This window comes from Meles meles, chromosome 14 (assembly GCF_922984935.1).
Source record: "Meles meles chromosome 14, mMelMel3.1 paternal haplotype, whole genome shotgun sequence".
NCBI classification, from domain to species: domain Eukaryota; kingdom Metazoa; phylum Chordata; class Mammalia; order Carnivora; family Mustelidae; genus Meles; species Meles meles.
In genome coordinates this window covers 12,618,175-12,634,437 of record NC_060079.1, presented here as the reverse complement: position 1 = coordinate 12,634,437, position 16,263 = coordinate 12,618,175, and the positions used below count along the sequence as shown (strand labels likewise).

The window sequence follows — 16,263 nt, the reverse complement described above, 5'->3', positions numbered from 1 at the left end:
ACCATCTAACCTACCTGAAGAGGATTTCAGATTCCCTGGAATGCAGTAAAAAATTAAATTAAGTTACTTTTTTAGTTTTTGCCTATTTACTGAGAACCACTTCCCCCCAAATTCTTAAGTAGGGTAAAACTTTAAGGAGATAGTATTTATAATGGGAGTTTCAGTTTGCAAGGTGCTTTTATAACACATTATAAAATGTGTTATAAAATCCACCCCAACTATCCCCAAGAGGAAAATATCAAGTATGAAAAGTGTCCAAAAAAACAGAAAAAAGAAAAAGAAAAATATCAAAGAGACCTCTTATCAACAGCCTGATATAACTCTTTATGGGACTGAGTAACCTTGTTTAAGACAAAGTGAACACTGTAAAAAAAAGCAAACTCAGTATTAAATCATATTAGATAAGTGGAAGGAAAAACTTAGCAAAAATGATGAGCTGTATTATTTAGCCTTCTACTGAAATGTTTATTTAAATAAAGGCTTTATCTTGGATAAATAAATTATGGATTTCAAATATTCTATTTCATAGTCCTAGAAACAGATGTTTTCTTTTCTTCAGTATTTTTTTCCTTTTCAAGGAAGCTCCATGCCCAATGTGGGACTTGAACTCATGACCCTGAGAGATCAACAGTCACATGCTCTAATGAGTGAGCCAGCCAGGCACCCAGTAGATATTTACTTTTATTTATATTACTAACAACTGCAAACTAAGCAAAATTTGTTTTTGTTCTTTCTCAATTAAAAAATTTCAGTATGATGCACTTTCTTTGTAAAAGAATCACATGGTCACTTACCTAAAAAAATCAAAATCGCCACCATTCATTTTTCTATACTGAACATGTATTACTCACGGAGTAAAAGCAAACGTACTAAGTGGGAAAAAGCAAGCTGTAAACCAACAGTATTGTATGATCACTTTTTCTGTCTAGAAAAGAAATATGCATATGTACAACCATATGTATACAAAGGCAAGACAGGAGTGATTTTAAACCAGAGTGACAGAGAAGAGGAGGGGGAGAAAGAATTAAAGACAAGGGCAATAAGTCAGAGGAAAAAAAGAGTCAAAGTAAAGTTTGCCTTAAAAAAAAAAAATCATCTAGGGTTTGGCCCCCATGCCTATTATCACAAAAGAAAAAGGTTTAAAAACTTACCATCCGCATCTAAAATCCATGTTATAAAATGATTATTTGCTTGGTATTGAATTACAGAAGTTATTTGATAAAGACAGCCTTCAAAATGAAATGAATAGTGCTGCAAGTCATTACGTGGCAAGCCTTCCACGAAATGCAACATGAATACGGGAGACACTCTGTGGGAGAGAAAGGCAAGGGAAGTCAAGCAAATGTTAACGCTCTGTGCCTGGTTATAAAAAAGATGGTCTGAAGCAAGGAGTCACATATAACACTTTCAAGGCCAACTGCACTAATTTTTCTTGAGAACCTCCAGATGTATGCCTTAATTAGAAACGGAGAACACACTCTGTGAAGTATGTAACAGTAAACCCTTCTCAAAATGGTATCAGTGACAGTTGGAGCCATCATGCAATAAGGCTCTAACACAAGACCATTAAACAAAAATTGCTCTGTAAGCCACAATGCTGTTTTGGCTTAAAGATCTCTTGATAACAACTACTCTGTAAAATCACAGGGAAAAATCCAGACCTTTTAGAATTTTCTTGGGCATCTAGTGCCCAAATGAATTACTTCTGTTATATAAGTAATATTGGAAACAGAATAACAAACCTAAGACATTGAAATAAACATTTAAAAAAACCTCAATGCTAATCATTTGGCCTATTTCACTGTTATCTCCAGAAGCAGAGAGATCCATCAAAGTAAAACTTTTACGTAGAAAGTTTAATTTGTATCTAAAATAAAGAAAATACAACATACTGACTGATTTACTATGAACTTTAAGACATTCATAATTTCAAAAATACACTTTTTTATACTAACATACCAAACCAGAACACAGACTCTAATGATGGGCCTCAAATAACCAAATTTAACAAAATTCTCAGGATTTAAGAAAAATGTCAAGTATTTCTTTTCCCAATATTTAAATAGCTGTCAAACTTACTTAGCTTATCAAAATTTATTCAGCTGAGATGAACCTGAGTCAATGTCCAAAATGCAGATCACCCCGACTGATAAAGAATAATTAGTAAGTTATCTCTTGCCAATCATGTTAGAAGAATAATCAACTTTTCAAAATTTAAGTACCTATAAATAAAGTCCTGCAAAATTGTCTATAATGCTAACCCCCCCCTTTTTTTAATTGTATCTACTTAACTGATCTAAGATACCACTCATTATAGCATATACCACTAGGAAAAAAAACTGCCAACTAAACTCTACTCTGCCATCAATTCTTAGATGTACTCCCATTTCAAGAGTTAACATGTGAAGAGTGTGTCTCTGAATCAATAATCTACAATGAAACTAGAGATCTGTTCTCACAGCTGGATATGCAGGGCTTAGGCAACTGCATGACTTTGTAAGTACTAATATTTAATTCTCCTGGTCTCATGTGATAGATACCTTTTCAAGATATCTTTATTTTATCTGAGAAAGAGTGAGAGCTAGAGAGAGAGCACACACCCAGAAAGAGAGGGAGAAAGAGAAGCAGGCTTTCTGCTGAGCAGTGAGCCGGACATTCCCAAAGAATTGGGATCATGACCTGAGCCAAAGGCAGATGCCCAACTGATTGATCCACCCAGGTGCCCCCAAGATATCTTCTGAGTCTAGTTACTAAAAAGTTCTCTTTTTTATCACTAGACTATGCAAATTCATGAACTTCCTGCCTTCTTTGTGTGAGTTAAACACAGAAAGTGTTAAATATGCAGCATTTCTTTAATGGCGTATTTAAAACCTGGTGCAACTTACAAATGATGGTATTTTGGATTCAACAAAATAAAGCATATGCCCCCTCATCCTTTTCTAGTTCATTTTCTTCTCTGGGTCCCCTAGACTCTAGTGTTCCCTAAAAGTCACAGGTCTCTCCTACCCCCCCAAATTCCAGCTTAGCTCATACTGAAGCCCTTTAGTTGAGGGTAGAGCTTTACTCCTAGTTTGGTAATAGATTTTGTTTCAGGCTTCTTCCTACCTACAATGCCTGGCATGTCAAAGATGATGCCCAGACATGAGAGGATCAAGTTAGGTACTGACTCAACCATAAAAAACTGGGTGGGATGAGTTAATAGAACTGGAGTGAAAGTCACAAGAGATTTCAAGCCAAGCTCCATTTGCATTTACCTCCCCAACTTTTAGGTTAAACTCCTCCTATTATACGGATCTACCCTTAGGAAAAGAGAGAAAACAGAACTAGAGAAAGCAGCACAGGGGAACTGTGCCAACTGCCCTGCTACCACCCACAGACAGCAGGCAAACACCAAATCCCTGTCCCACAAAGAGCAGTCACAGTCCTGTGCAAATGGCCTGGAGGACGTGTGTTTTATTTTTATCCCAACTAATGTAAAGTAGTAACTCATATTTTAGAAAATGCAAATTTAACAATGTGCATATATGTATTTCCGAACTGTAATAATGTAGGCTTTAGGCAAAAAAATCTGCAAATATAATTTTTAAACCTCATTACATTTTAGATCTAATTACATCACTGAACGATTTCCTATTTCAGATTCTATGACAAAAGATGAAATATATGAGTAAAATCAGATGTAATTAAAATAATTAGAACTGTTCATATTAATTATAAACAAAATACTTCAGAAAAATTCAATTGCTCAACAAAGGTTTATAACTCTATTCTTTGGAGGTAAGTTCGAGGATCTCATAAAATAATAAATCATTTTCTGCCACACAATGAAGATTTAATTAACAAATACAATTTTAACTATTTTATGTATCAATATTCCATCCAAACTTTTGTAGGGGATGGTTCAGTTCATCTGCCTGGAAGAAAGTCTCAAAATCATTAATACCTAATGATGACACTTTAAGAGGCCTGTAAGCACAGATCAGAAACATCTAATTTTTCCTCCTGCCCTCTCCTAACCTTTACAGTTGTTTAAAAAAAATTACTATTAAAAATGATTTCTTAAAAAAAAAAGAAATTTATAGGGGCGCCTGGGTGGCTCAGTGGTTTAAGCCTCTGCCTTCGGCTCAGGTCATGATCTCAGGGTCCTGGGATCGAGCCCCGCATCGGGCTCTCTGCTCAGTGGGGAGCCTGTTTCTCCCTCTCTCTCTGCCTGCCTCTCTGCCTACTTGTGACCTCTGTGTCAAATAAATAAATAAAATATTAAAAAAACAATAAATAAAATAAAAAAATTTATATAAATAAACTTTTCAAATGACAATCCAGGATAGTGTGTGACCGGACTCCTAGAGGTGATCATGGCAGTAATGAGGTTCATCTTAAGAGTCTGTGAAGTAAAACTGAATCAGATTCTAAGTTGGTGCCTCATGTTACCATGCTCTTAGTATAATTCCTAAATAATTTAAAGTAGCAGACCTGAATTTGATAGATCTCATTCATTTATCAATGGACTTTTTCTAATGGAAACATATTAGAGATGAGGACTGCCTGAGACAAGGTGTTCAGGGAACTTATAAATACTATTAGTTTTTAGAATGCTGTAAAGTGGAATTATGCACGATATCATGATGGACCTAATTACTTTTAAGTTATCCTTAAAGGCTGTATTAAATTTGTTTCTAAATTCCATTAGACATCAACAAATTAAGACTATGAATTTCAAAATAAAAAACTACAGAAAACTTTATAAAGACCTTATCATTTAAAATGTAAGGGATGGGGAGGGCACGTTTTGCATGGAGCACTGGGTGTTGTGCAAAAAGAATGAATACTGTTACGCTGAAAAAATAAATAAAATGGAAAAAAAAATAAAAAAAAAATAAAATGTAAGGGAAATTTGACATACTAGTTTAATTTCTTCTCAATATAGTAAATATCCAAACTATCAATTCTGTTTACAAACTGACCCATTAGAACTCTAAACACATTTCACAGTGAAACACTTTTATCTAATGGATACACTGCCAGATCAGAGCACGAGTCTTTAATGTAAGTAAAACAATATATTTGTGTAATTAAAATTTGTACGTTGCAATGCAACCAAATAACACATCAAACAAAATAGCAGTGTAAGTTTATCCTGAATGCTGGCGCTTGAGAAAAAGCAGGTATAACTGTTAGATGAAATTACATAAGCCAGGAAGCCTCAAGCAACCCAACTGTCCAGTACAGGATGGCAAATACTCATACCTTACCACCCTTCTACCTCATTCTCATCAACGAAAGGGCTTAAACAAACAAAAAAAGGCTCCCGCAACATTCCAATCTCAAAGTCTGAAATCTGAGACAGCCAAAAAAGACTGTGGACTTCCGCTTATTCTCTTCTTTTCCACTCGAATGCCCCCAAATGATAGTGAATGACCAAAAAAAGGGTAATAAACCAAAAGGACCAAAAGGGAAAGAAGACATAAGCATACAAGAAAACAACAAATATTTTCAAGGCAAAAAGCAAATGGTAAAGTGGTGACTTAGCAGACTAGAGAAAGTGATGACATGAGAGCTATGGAGTGGGCATACTGATAAAAGAACTTACTCACCCCACAGAACCTCCAGAAGACGCAATACAGATAGGTGACAGATGTTGACAGATGAATACTGATAGGGGACAGATGTGGGGTAAGGTCCTGAGCTAAAAATTGGGATAGGAACAGAAAGAGTGTATAAAGAGCACCCCATGTACCAGACACAGAGAGGAACCAGTATAAACTGGAACACTAGAGCAGAAGGATGGAAGGTGGCAGAAGAAAGGTTTCTAGAAAAAAAGGGTGGTGGGGGGGAAGAGGAGGATTAAAAAATTGCGAAACACTTAAGTGCTTGAAAAATTTATTCATGAGTGTCCAAAGAACTTGGGAAAAATAAACAAAGGGGTGCCTGGGTGGCTAGTAGGTTAAGCAACTGCCACTGGCTCAGGTCATGGTCCCAGGGTCCTGGGATAGAGTCCCATGTCAGGCTCCTTACTCAGCAGGGAGCCTGCTTCTCCCTCTCCCTGCTACTCTGCCTGCTTGTGTTCTCTATCAAATAAATAAATAAAAATTTTTAAAAAATACATAAACGTGCACCTAGGTGGCTCAGTGGGTTAAAGCCTCTGCCTTCGGCTCAGGTCATGATCCCGGGGTCCTGGGATCAAGCCCCTCGTTGGGCTCTCTGCTCGGTGGGGAGCCTGCTTCCCATTCTCTCTCTCTGCCTGCCTCTGCCTACTTGTGATCTCTATCTGTCAAATAAATAAATAAAATCTTAAAAAAAAATACATAAACAAAGCAAATGAAAACACAAGTAAATCAGTAATTCCACGAAAAATGAAAAGTTATAAAAGAAATGAAACATAACAATGTATACTGCTTGGCTAGAGAGGGAATATATGTATGTTCATAAAAATAAACAGTGAGTACTGATTTAACAAAAAATGTAATCCTATAGGAAGGAGGACAGGGAGAGGTTACACAGAAACAGGGCCCAGGTGTTGGTGTCAGAACCCTAGTACTCAATTATTATAAAAGGAGAAGACTATATAAAGGTAGAGTAAGAACTTTTCTGAAATGTCAAAGTACATACTACCTTAAAGGTGTGAAGTAGATGCTTAACGGAGAGGAGGTAGGAGGACCCGACCTCTGAGTTTGAAGTATGGGGCTTCTGGTAACAATTCAGAACAAGGTAATTCCGACCAGTGGTCCCATTGAAAACAAACAGAAAAGCTGGCAAAATATAGTAAAAACACATCTGCTCAAAGGGAGAGAAAGCTTACAAGGGGATAAAGAATTAGCAGCTTGAGTTCTGGGAGAAGATGGGAATTCAGACAGATGAGCCTGTGGTTCATTGTTGAGTCATCTTAGTTTTTGAAATTAGATTAAGGAAATCTAAGAATTCTAGAGACTCCAGGCAGTTGGCAGAGGAGAGAAAGACTGAAGATTAGTATCCTTAAAGGGAGAAAAAAGGCAAACGAAGGAAAGGCACCAGTAGAGTGGGGTCAGACAATCACCGTAAGAGAGCTCTTCAGGGGTATTTTGTCTGGACAGTTTGCTTACTGGCCAGAGTTCTTGATAGAGAGGCATTTTTGTAATCTGTAACTATGTTATTTAACTCAAACTTCTGAAAAGTAGGTTGTAGTCATCGCTTGCAAGTCTACACATTAAATCCACCTTCATTTTGTTCTAAAAAGAGTAAGGCAATTTTAACTCACTTTTCCAATACCATTTTTCTTATCTGTGACTTATTGCTGCAAATGTTACACGGACCAAAATGGGCAGCATTAAGTGGATGCCACTCAGGGATGACATTTGTAAAAGTGACCAGATTCTTCATATGTCTGCAAAAAAAGAAGACGTAACTTAAATTCATTTAAATTCATTTACTTCAATTTAAACAAAGGCCTAAACCTTGCTTTTATTTATGCTTTCCTATCCCCCCCCCATGTAATAAATTAATATGCTAATGTTCTTTCCAAACCACAGTAAAGCTCTCTGTGAGGACTCTCCACCATAATTACATACTATTTTTTCAGTTCTGAGATGAAGAGAATGTTCGAAGCAGGGTTTCTCAAGAGCAATACCACTGACATTTTGTACTGGGTAACTCTTGGCCGTGAGGCATTTCTCCTGTGCTCTGAGATGTCCAGCATCATCCCTGGCCTCTACCCACGAGCTGCTCCAAGTATAGCAACCATTAGCTCCAAACACGGCTAAATGTCCAGGAGGTGCAAAATTAACCCAGTTGAGAACCACTGTTAACAAATTTATTAAGAGCTCACCCTTACTTAGAAAATTCACAATCCAGCTATCCATATTGACAACCAAAACAGATAAAAAGGCATTTCCAAATATACAATCAGGAATACATACACCTCAATTCTCCTGATCTTAAAAAATTAGAATATCAGTAGTGAAATAATTTTGTTTCCACAGGGTACAGAAGTTGTAAATTTCCTCTTTAGCCAAAATACCTGATAGCAACAGGCACCTAAAAAGATGGTATTTAAAGAGGTACACTGTATCTCAACTGGATTCACCTTGATAAAAATACCTTTAAAAGAGCAATTAATTACCTAAAAGGCACTGGCTTTTTTAATAAACAATAACAAATACTGTTCAATCATAAGTGAAATAAGCACAGGCTGTTACAAATATACCAATTCTCAGGGACGCTAACATTTTAAAAGCAAAATGACAAAGTTATCACTAAAATTGAATGACTTCTTTCTACTAAATTCTTGCTTCTCACAGACGACTGCTGAGTAAAGGCTCCTGTATTTTAGTCTATAAAAAGGAGTCTGTCTCAGCAAACAAATGTTAATACTCCACATGAGAGCGAACACTTTTGAGCACTTACTATGTGCAAAAGTGGGGTTCTGTGCTAAGCACTCGTCTCCCAAACAACCTTAAGTGGCAGGTACCATTCCTCTCCCCATTTTAGAGATGAGGAAAGTGAAATACAGGGAGCGTATCAGATGATAATTGATAGACCTGAGATTAGGAGTCTGACTCCAAATACATTTTTAAACTGCCTCCAAAATGTACACTGTAAATCAAGTAAAAGATCTTAAACTGGCCCTAAAAACAGCAGCACAAAACCATGAGTTTGCTGGATATTCCATCAGATTTAGTGTAAATGTTTTAAACTATGATATACTAAGATGTATTTAATGAAATGCCACTTCATTTTAGCTTTTCCTCTATTTATTTTTAGAACAAAGCAATTAAAAAAAAAAAAAAAAAAGCAAACCCAAATGTCAGTGGCTTCTTTCCCATGAATCGTCAGTTTTTTATATACTCCTCCAAAATGCACTTAACATTTTGCATTCAAAGTAACTTAATGCATCCAACAGATCAAAAATAATTACTAAGTCGCTGGCCCTCAATTATGTATTTATATGTTATCTCCCTAACTAACTAGTCTGAATTTGGCCAAGATAAAGATTATTTTTCTGTTGAGTTCCTAGCACATAAAATATACTCAATGAAAAGCCCAACAACTCAGATGTGGATTTTGGAAAAGCTGTAATTAAGCTGATTTTAATCATCAAGCTCATTTATATCATTTAAAATCCAGGTGGTGATTAAGGAGTAGACCACAGTGAGTAGGAAAGTCTGAGGCCAGGACACCTAAGCCTGAATTTTGTCACTTAGTAGTGTGTCACCTCAGGCCTTGCCCACCTATTTATAACACCTTTTAAGGTTCATTTTCCACATATGTCAAATGAGGGAAAATCAGATTAATTTATATAAATCAGTGATAGAAGGCCAGGAAATACTCATTCTTATACTCATAGAAAATTATTTTTAAGTCCTAGATGAGACTGAAATGGTTATTCTTACTCTGTTGTAATACTTTTGAGTTAACTGATGTTAAAAAAAAAAAATTCTGGGCGCCTGGGTGGCTCATTGGGTTAAGCCGCTGCCTTCGGCTCAGGTCATGATCCCGGGGTCCTGGGATCGAGTCCCGCATCGGGCTCTCTGCTCGGCAGGGAGCCTGCTTCCCTCTCTCTCTCTCTCTACCTGCCTCTCTATCTACTTGTGATTGCTCTCTGTCAAATAAATAAATAAAATCTTAAAAAAAAAAAAAAATTCTGGGTTCTGTTGCGTGTATTCCTTGGAACATCCTCTCAGGCTTGACTCTCCTTGACTTACCACTACATACCAAAAATAATCTCAATTTAGATAATGAATATCTAAGCAATAGTTTTCTCTCACATTTTTATTTAAATTTTCTAATTTGCTAGTAGATAAGAAAAGAGGAAAGGACTGATCTCTATTATAGTAATTTGAATAAGTGACCAACAGAACCAGTTTGGTAATCTTTTTAACTGCCAGCCAGCAACTTTCTCTGCGTGATGGAAACTTTCCCTGACTCCTCTTCTAAAATCTACACTCTCTGTTATGTGGTCAGAATAAGGAAGCAAAAGAAATCCGCTGCTGGTCTCTTCTCCATAGTTCTTCCCAAGTCCCAATCTCAGGGCATAAAATGATAAAGTGTATCAATCGTGATCCCTGTAATCTCACCTAAGGGCAGCAGGGAAATGAGAAAGCAGGCTGAGAGAGCTCATATGCAAGAGGATTCTGGCGGTGGCTGGTGTTTCATGGACGAATGGGAGAGCCTAAATTACTTCTCAAAACTGCTGTTGAGGCTCTGGGAGCCTCAGATCAGTTTCCATGATGTTTAAAAACATAACCAAACAAAAACCCTAGCTGCTAACAGAGGAACAAACGAGACACATATCATTTCAAGGAATTCTAAGAAGTATTCTTATGCAGCAGGGAATCCAGAGGGGGAGCTGTGAGGGGAATATACTACTCTTCCCATTTGTCTCCCCCTTCCAATGAAGAACTTCTTAAGAAAACTCCTACTAATTAATAATCCAGCAAACCATGGATTTTTATTCTTCTAGTTTAAAAAAGCAAGCCAACTGTAGTTTTTGGAGCTCAAATTTTTCCTTTTAATCTTAATGGTGGGGAGAATTCAAGATACAGTAGCAAATTTTACTGAGTGCAGAACAACAAAGGAGAGAGCAGTGTTATAAATGGAAGCAAGTTTTATTCAAATTTTATTATTTGGAACCATTTTCAATAAAATACGTCCATTTTTAAAAAAGAAAAACTAACCTATTTTGATACTTGTGTCCACACTGTGAACATTCAAAGTTCCAAGAGAAAGAATACATGAAGAGCTTTTCAATGACAGGTTCCATTTTTAAGAGCAGGGGAAGTGCAAACACGGGGCTTTCCATATCACCTTCAAAAAGAAAAGGGAAAATTGTTACTCATCATTAACTGAAAAAAGTGAAACAAAATTACTGTTATCTTTTCTCACCTATGTTCACAGTACGAATATATGTGAAAATATGAGTATATGAAGAGTAAGTTATTCACAGTTGGACAAGGGGAAGTTTTTAAGTTTTTTGTTTTTTGTGTTTTTTTTGAGAGAGAGATAGAGATAGAGAGAGAGTGTGCATGTACACAGAGAAGAGGGGCACAGGGAGAGGGAGAAAGAGAGAATCTCAAGCCAACTCCCAGGCTTAGCATAGAGACTGATGCTGGGCTTGATCTCACAACCCTGAGATCATGACCTGAGCTGAAATCAAGAGTCACACACTTAACTAACTGAGCCACCCAGGCTAGGAGTTTTTAAAGCATTTTTCTAAAAATGTCCATCATAAAGATTTAATTATTACTTCAGTCCCTGTCTCTCATTTTTCTTGGTGGACGCTTATGAAAATGTTTTAAGGACAAAAGACCCATACTATCTCTTCAGATCTTTTTTAGCTTTTCTCTGGGGGAAAAAAAAAATCCTCAGAACTATAACAGCCCTAGGATATAAAACAAAATTATAATATGATTTATAAAAATTATAAGAAAGTATTATAAAACAGAGTAAGAATATATATATAGTTCACCACAAATACTAAAAATAATATATCCAGTTTAACACTGTAGAATAATGTCAGAGGTGGACGAAACCATTAAAAAGCCGTTTCTGGTCCAACTCTCTTGTTCTCTGTGTGGAGATGACATGACACACAGGGTTAAAGGGCCAGCCTCAAAATCTCCCTACTCCTCATCTACCACTCTTTGTAAAGTCTTCAGTCTCATCTTTTAACAATTAAAAATAGGGACGCCTGGGTGGCTCAACGGGCTGAGCCTTCACTCTTGATTTCGGTTCAGGTCATGATCTCAGGGTGTGAGACAGCCCCTCACTGGGCTCTGAGCTCAATGGGGAGTATACCTGAGATCCTCCTGCTCTCTCTCCTCCCCCCACAAATAAATAAATCTCTAAAAAAAAAAAATAAAAGCAAAAAACAAAACAAAAAAACAATTTAAATTAAACTTCAACGACTTTAAGATTAGAGAAGATCTGATTCCGGTGTCATTAAAATAAAAACTGAATAGTGGATCCAGTCTTCCAGTTTTTAGATCAACAGGCAAATTAAACAGGAGGATTTACATTCCCCTCTTACACTTATTCTTGAATTGGTTTCTCACCTTCCTGTTCTCAGGGGAGCTTAAGATGCTAAGATTCAGCTCTAAAAAGAATCAGAGTCTTTCCCTCCCCTACCTCCCCTGGGACAGTCTCACTTCCATGGTCCAGTTCTCCCCGTAACCTGGAGCGACAGTGGCTTGGAATGAGGCCAGGAGGAGCCACCTTGGCAAGACCCAACAGCAGAGCGGGAGGCATTACTGCCTAAGCATCCTCTATAAATACCAGTAGTTACAAAGGGTATTTTAACAGTCGCCTTTGTGAAACAGTCCCACCACTACATTTGTACAAAAATAAAAATAAAAATAATCCCTTTTTTTTTATAAACAGAAAGAAATACAAATCAGTCTCCTAAACAGGAACACACATAGCATCACCACACACATAAACAGCACACAGTACAGCAGGAGTTTTAACAGTTACTAGCATTTGAACTGTACTCTATTGTGACTGAATATTAATCAAAAAGTAGGTAATTTACACTTCATAATGACAACACAGAATCTTCAGGTCTAAAAATACAGAGAGTTCTCAGTGAATGAAAATATGAAAGAAAAAATATCAAAGATGAGTACACTGTTAAGTTATATGCATACAGATCATTTTAGGGAATTTATATAGCTCCTAATTGACCTTAATTCCAGTTCCTTTGTTTACAAATTTTATGGGTATTAAGCATAAACCATCCACTAGAGAACGCATAACACCAATAGAATTGATTTCTTTGTCTCCAGTATCTTCACCCCAACACCTATCCAACTACCTAGTTTGCATATTTCCCTAAAATGACATAATTTGCCATAATACAAATCCTTCAGGACCTCTTTGCTGTCTCGTCAAGTTTTCTCTTCTGGTAAGTGCTCGATAATGTTTTCTGGCCACTTTTCTATGAGGCTGTCCTTTTTCGAAACTGATGTACAGAATTCTTTACAAGATATCCAGGATATTATTTCTTTGTTCTATCTTTGCCCGGAGGTTTCAAACTTCAATGTGATCATATCTACCACTATTTTATGGACCTTATTTAAGAAATTCTTCCCCAGTGAGTACTGAAATATTCACCCATATTTTTTCCCTAAGTTCTATAATTCCGCTTTTCCATGTTTAGGTCTTTAAATAGGCTGAAGTTACTTCTGATTACAGTGTCAAATAGGGATCCAATTGCTCCTGTCTCAGGAACAACTGTCCCAGCATCATTTACTGGACAGCCTTTCTTATCCCCCACTTACTTGCATTACCACCTCTACCACACAGTATGACGTAAGCAAAAGGTGAGGGTTTTCATCTGGACTCTATTCTGTTCTACAGGTCTGTGTACACATATCTCAAAGACTAAACACTCTTTAAAATTACATAAATTAGTACAAACCGCAATATGAGCTTTTTCTTTTAAAAAATTAGAGAAAAAGAAAAAAATTAAATTGAAGAGAGCAGTTACCTTTGCAGGGAGGTAAGAAAGAACTGAATTAGAGTACAAAGGGGGCTTCACATTTATTTGTAATATTTTATTCCTTAAACTGCAGGGAGGGTGAACAGAAAGGATAGTTTATAATGAATTTTTAAAAAACATTATCAAAATGATACAATGATTGATCTGAAAAATTTAACCAACACTCAGGGGCAGTACGGATTCTATTTCTTCCTTTAGTACTTGAAAGTACACATTAACATTCAGAATAAAGACACATATGTTGTAGGATTTTAAAATGTTCTCTAAAGCAAAGATCGATTTCACTAGTAAGATCTTAAGCTCCAACACCTATTACTGTTGAATGAGTAGTATAAACACAAACGAGAGAGGAATTCCATTGTATTAGAAGAGCTTTATGCTTGCCCAACTGCTATGACTGCACAAAAAAATAATTTAAAAATTCCTTGTCTGTTACATAGAAAACACGGCCCAAGGCAGCAGTGGAACAAGATACAACCTTGTTTCAAAAATAATTATCAGGGCTAAGAGGAGTGCTGATTCAGACTGGGGAGAAACCGCTCTTTAATTCAAATGGGAACTGGAGCAGGGACCCTGAATAAATTATCTCAGGTGATTCTAGGAGGGAAAGGCCACCTGCAAAATGCACCATGCTCGATCTATACTCTGGTAATCTTGTAGAACAGGCTCCTTTGAAACGAGTATCCACCCAACAGATCAGAGGTTTGGATTAAGAACAGGGGCTGAAGGAGCCTGAAGAAAACTTTCAAGGTGGCAGAACTGTTCTCTATCTTGACTGCGGTAGTGATAATACACTACATACACTTAAAAAGGGTTTTACTATTACAGAAATTACACTTTGTTAAAAAGGAAAAAAAAGAATATTCATCCCATCTGAGATCCTACCTGATGATAATAAATGAGAACAGTCCTTTAGACCTACAGGAGACAATACCAAAGATCTGGCATATGGAAATTCATTTATTATTTTAAGAACAGAATAAACATATATGTAGGAGTTCATGGAAAACAAATAAAACGAAGGAACAGCACGACGGGGCAAAGATATTACCACGCAAAAAAGACACTGCTTCCAGATACATGTCTGAGATGAAATAAATCTTCTGAGAGAAAAATTAGAAGGCATTGATATTTTACGTAATTCAATATGGGTAATATATTTAATAGAGGTATTATATATTCTTTATTATGACACAGTATTAACAGAAGAGTCAATACAACAATAAAGAGAAATGAAACAAAAAGACACTACCCATAAAAAAAATCATCAATGACTCTTTTTTGCAACACTGAAAAAATTTCAAAAGTCTCAGGACTCTAGCGCCCTCTGCTCCCTCTGCTCTGAGGCCAAAAGCCAAATCACAGAAAACAAAGCAGGTCTCATTCTTCTGCCCTTTTTAAAAGTAAGCAAGCTTTCCTATAAGGTCATCAGTATATTTCTCCTTGTTTTTCACTGACGAAAATTGTGCCATATGTCTATTCCTAAACCAATCACCAGCAAGGGAAGTCTAATTACTATGGTTGGCCTAGATCAGAGATTCTCAACCCTGTCCATCCTTAAGAATCACGCAGGGGCTTCTAAAAATTGCTGATACCTGACTCCAACCCTGAGATTCTTATTTAATGGACCCCATGCACTTTTCAACTGCCTAGGTGCTTTGTAATGCACAGCCAAGGTTGACGACACTGAATTAGTCTATAGGGGGAAAGTATTGGAAACGCAACCCATGGTGTCCACTGAAGTATCCACCTGCTTCCGAGAAATGCATCCACTTTCAAGGATATAAACAACGAGACTGTCTGTTTATATAGAAACAACAACCTTGTCCACCAATGATTTAACCAGTGGTAAGCTCCTAAATGAAACTACACAGATTCTCTCTCCCAAGAATCTAGTCACCCAAACTAATAAAACAGTATTATATTTTCTTATGATTTAAGTATTTCTTTATGGTAGATGAGTAATACAGTTAAATTATACAAATTACTTACCTAATGTGCATCTAAGCTGAGGCTGAAGCCTAATGAAAATTTCATCTCTGACTTCATTCAGACAGGACTCTATCTTTGCAAGTATTTCTGAAGTAAGTTTTTTACAATCTCCATCTAAAAAGGAAATAGATTATCAATTTCTTATCAATCTGTCTTTCCACAGAAAATTAAGACATTACCAAGAATGAAAGTTCATCAGTCAAAAAATTTAGCAAAGACAAAATGAAAACCACAAAATTTCCTTAATTCTTACTCCTCTCTCTGTGCTATAGCATACATTGCCCTAATATTCCCTCAGCCCAGTATCATCAGTCCCGACTGCAAGAGCCGTTCTCATCCAAATAATCGCAGGCCTAGCAAGAAAGCGATGCTTTCAGACATTCTGCCTATCTCTGAAACAGCTGAAGCTATGTCTTTACATATGATTATTACTCATGCTAGAGACAACATCTACTCATTTATTTCTATTACTTCTATTACTTCACATGAATTTGCTTCATTAAAAACTTTGCAGGCTAGTTACTACACTCCACCTGAATCGGAGTTTTACTAACAATTCTCCTGGTGCTGGATAATTGTTTCTTTTTTCACTCTTATAAATACTATCATGACAAATATCTTTTGGACACATACCCATCCATGTTTTTTTTTCATTTCTTTAGGATTAAAGTCCTCAGAATTATTATGTCAGAATACCAGCCCCCATATCTGTCTTTTTTTTTTTTAAGATTTTATTTATTTATTTGACAGAGATCACAAATAGGCAGAGCGACAGGCCGAGAGAGAGGAGGAAGCAGGCT

The 16,263-nt window shown here is 36.6% G+C and overlaps 1 protein-coding gene across 4 annotated transcripts in view; it reads right to left on the bottom strand.

The window, feature by feature from the left end:
- USPL1 (ubiquitin specific peptidase like 1) overlaps positions 1–16,263 on the bottom strand; it is a 37,988-nt gene that overhangs the window by 2,924 nt on the left and 18,801 nt on the right. For all 4 annotated transcript variants that reach the window (XM_045978063.1, XM_045978061.1, XM_045978062.1 and 1 more), the window contains 4 exons: positions 15,464–15,577; positions 10,650–10,779; positions 7,235–7,360; positions 1,152–1,309 (listed from right to left, as the gene is read on the bottom strand). In XM_045978063.1, the coding sequence (XP_045834019.1) occupies positions 1,152–1,309; positions 7,235–7,360; positions 10,650–10,779; positions 15,464–15,577 (528 nt within the window). The remainder of the gene's footprint in view (positions 1–1,151; positions 1,310–7,234; positions 7,361–10,649; positions 10,780–15,463; positions 15,578–16,263) is intronic.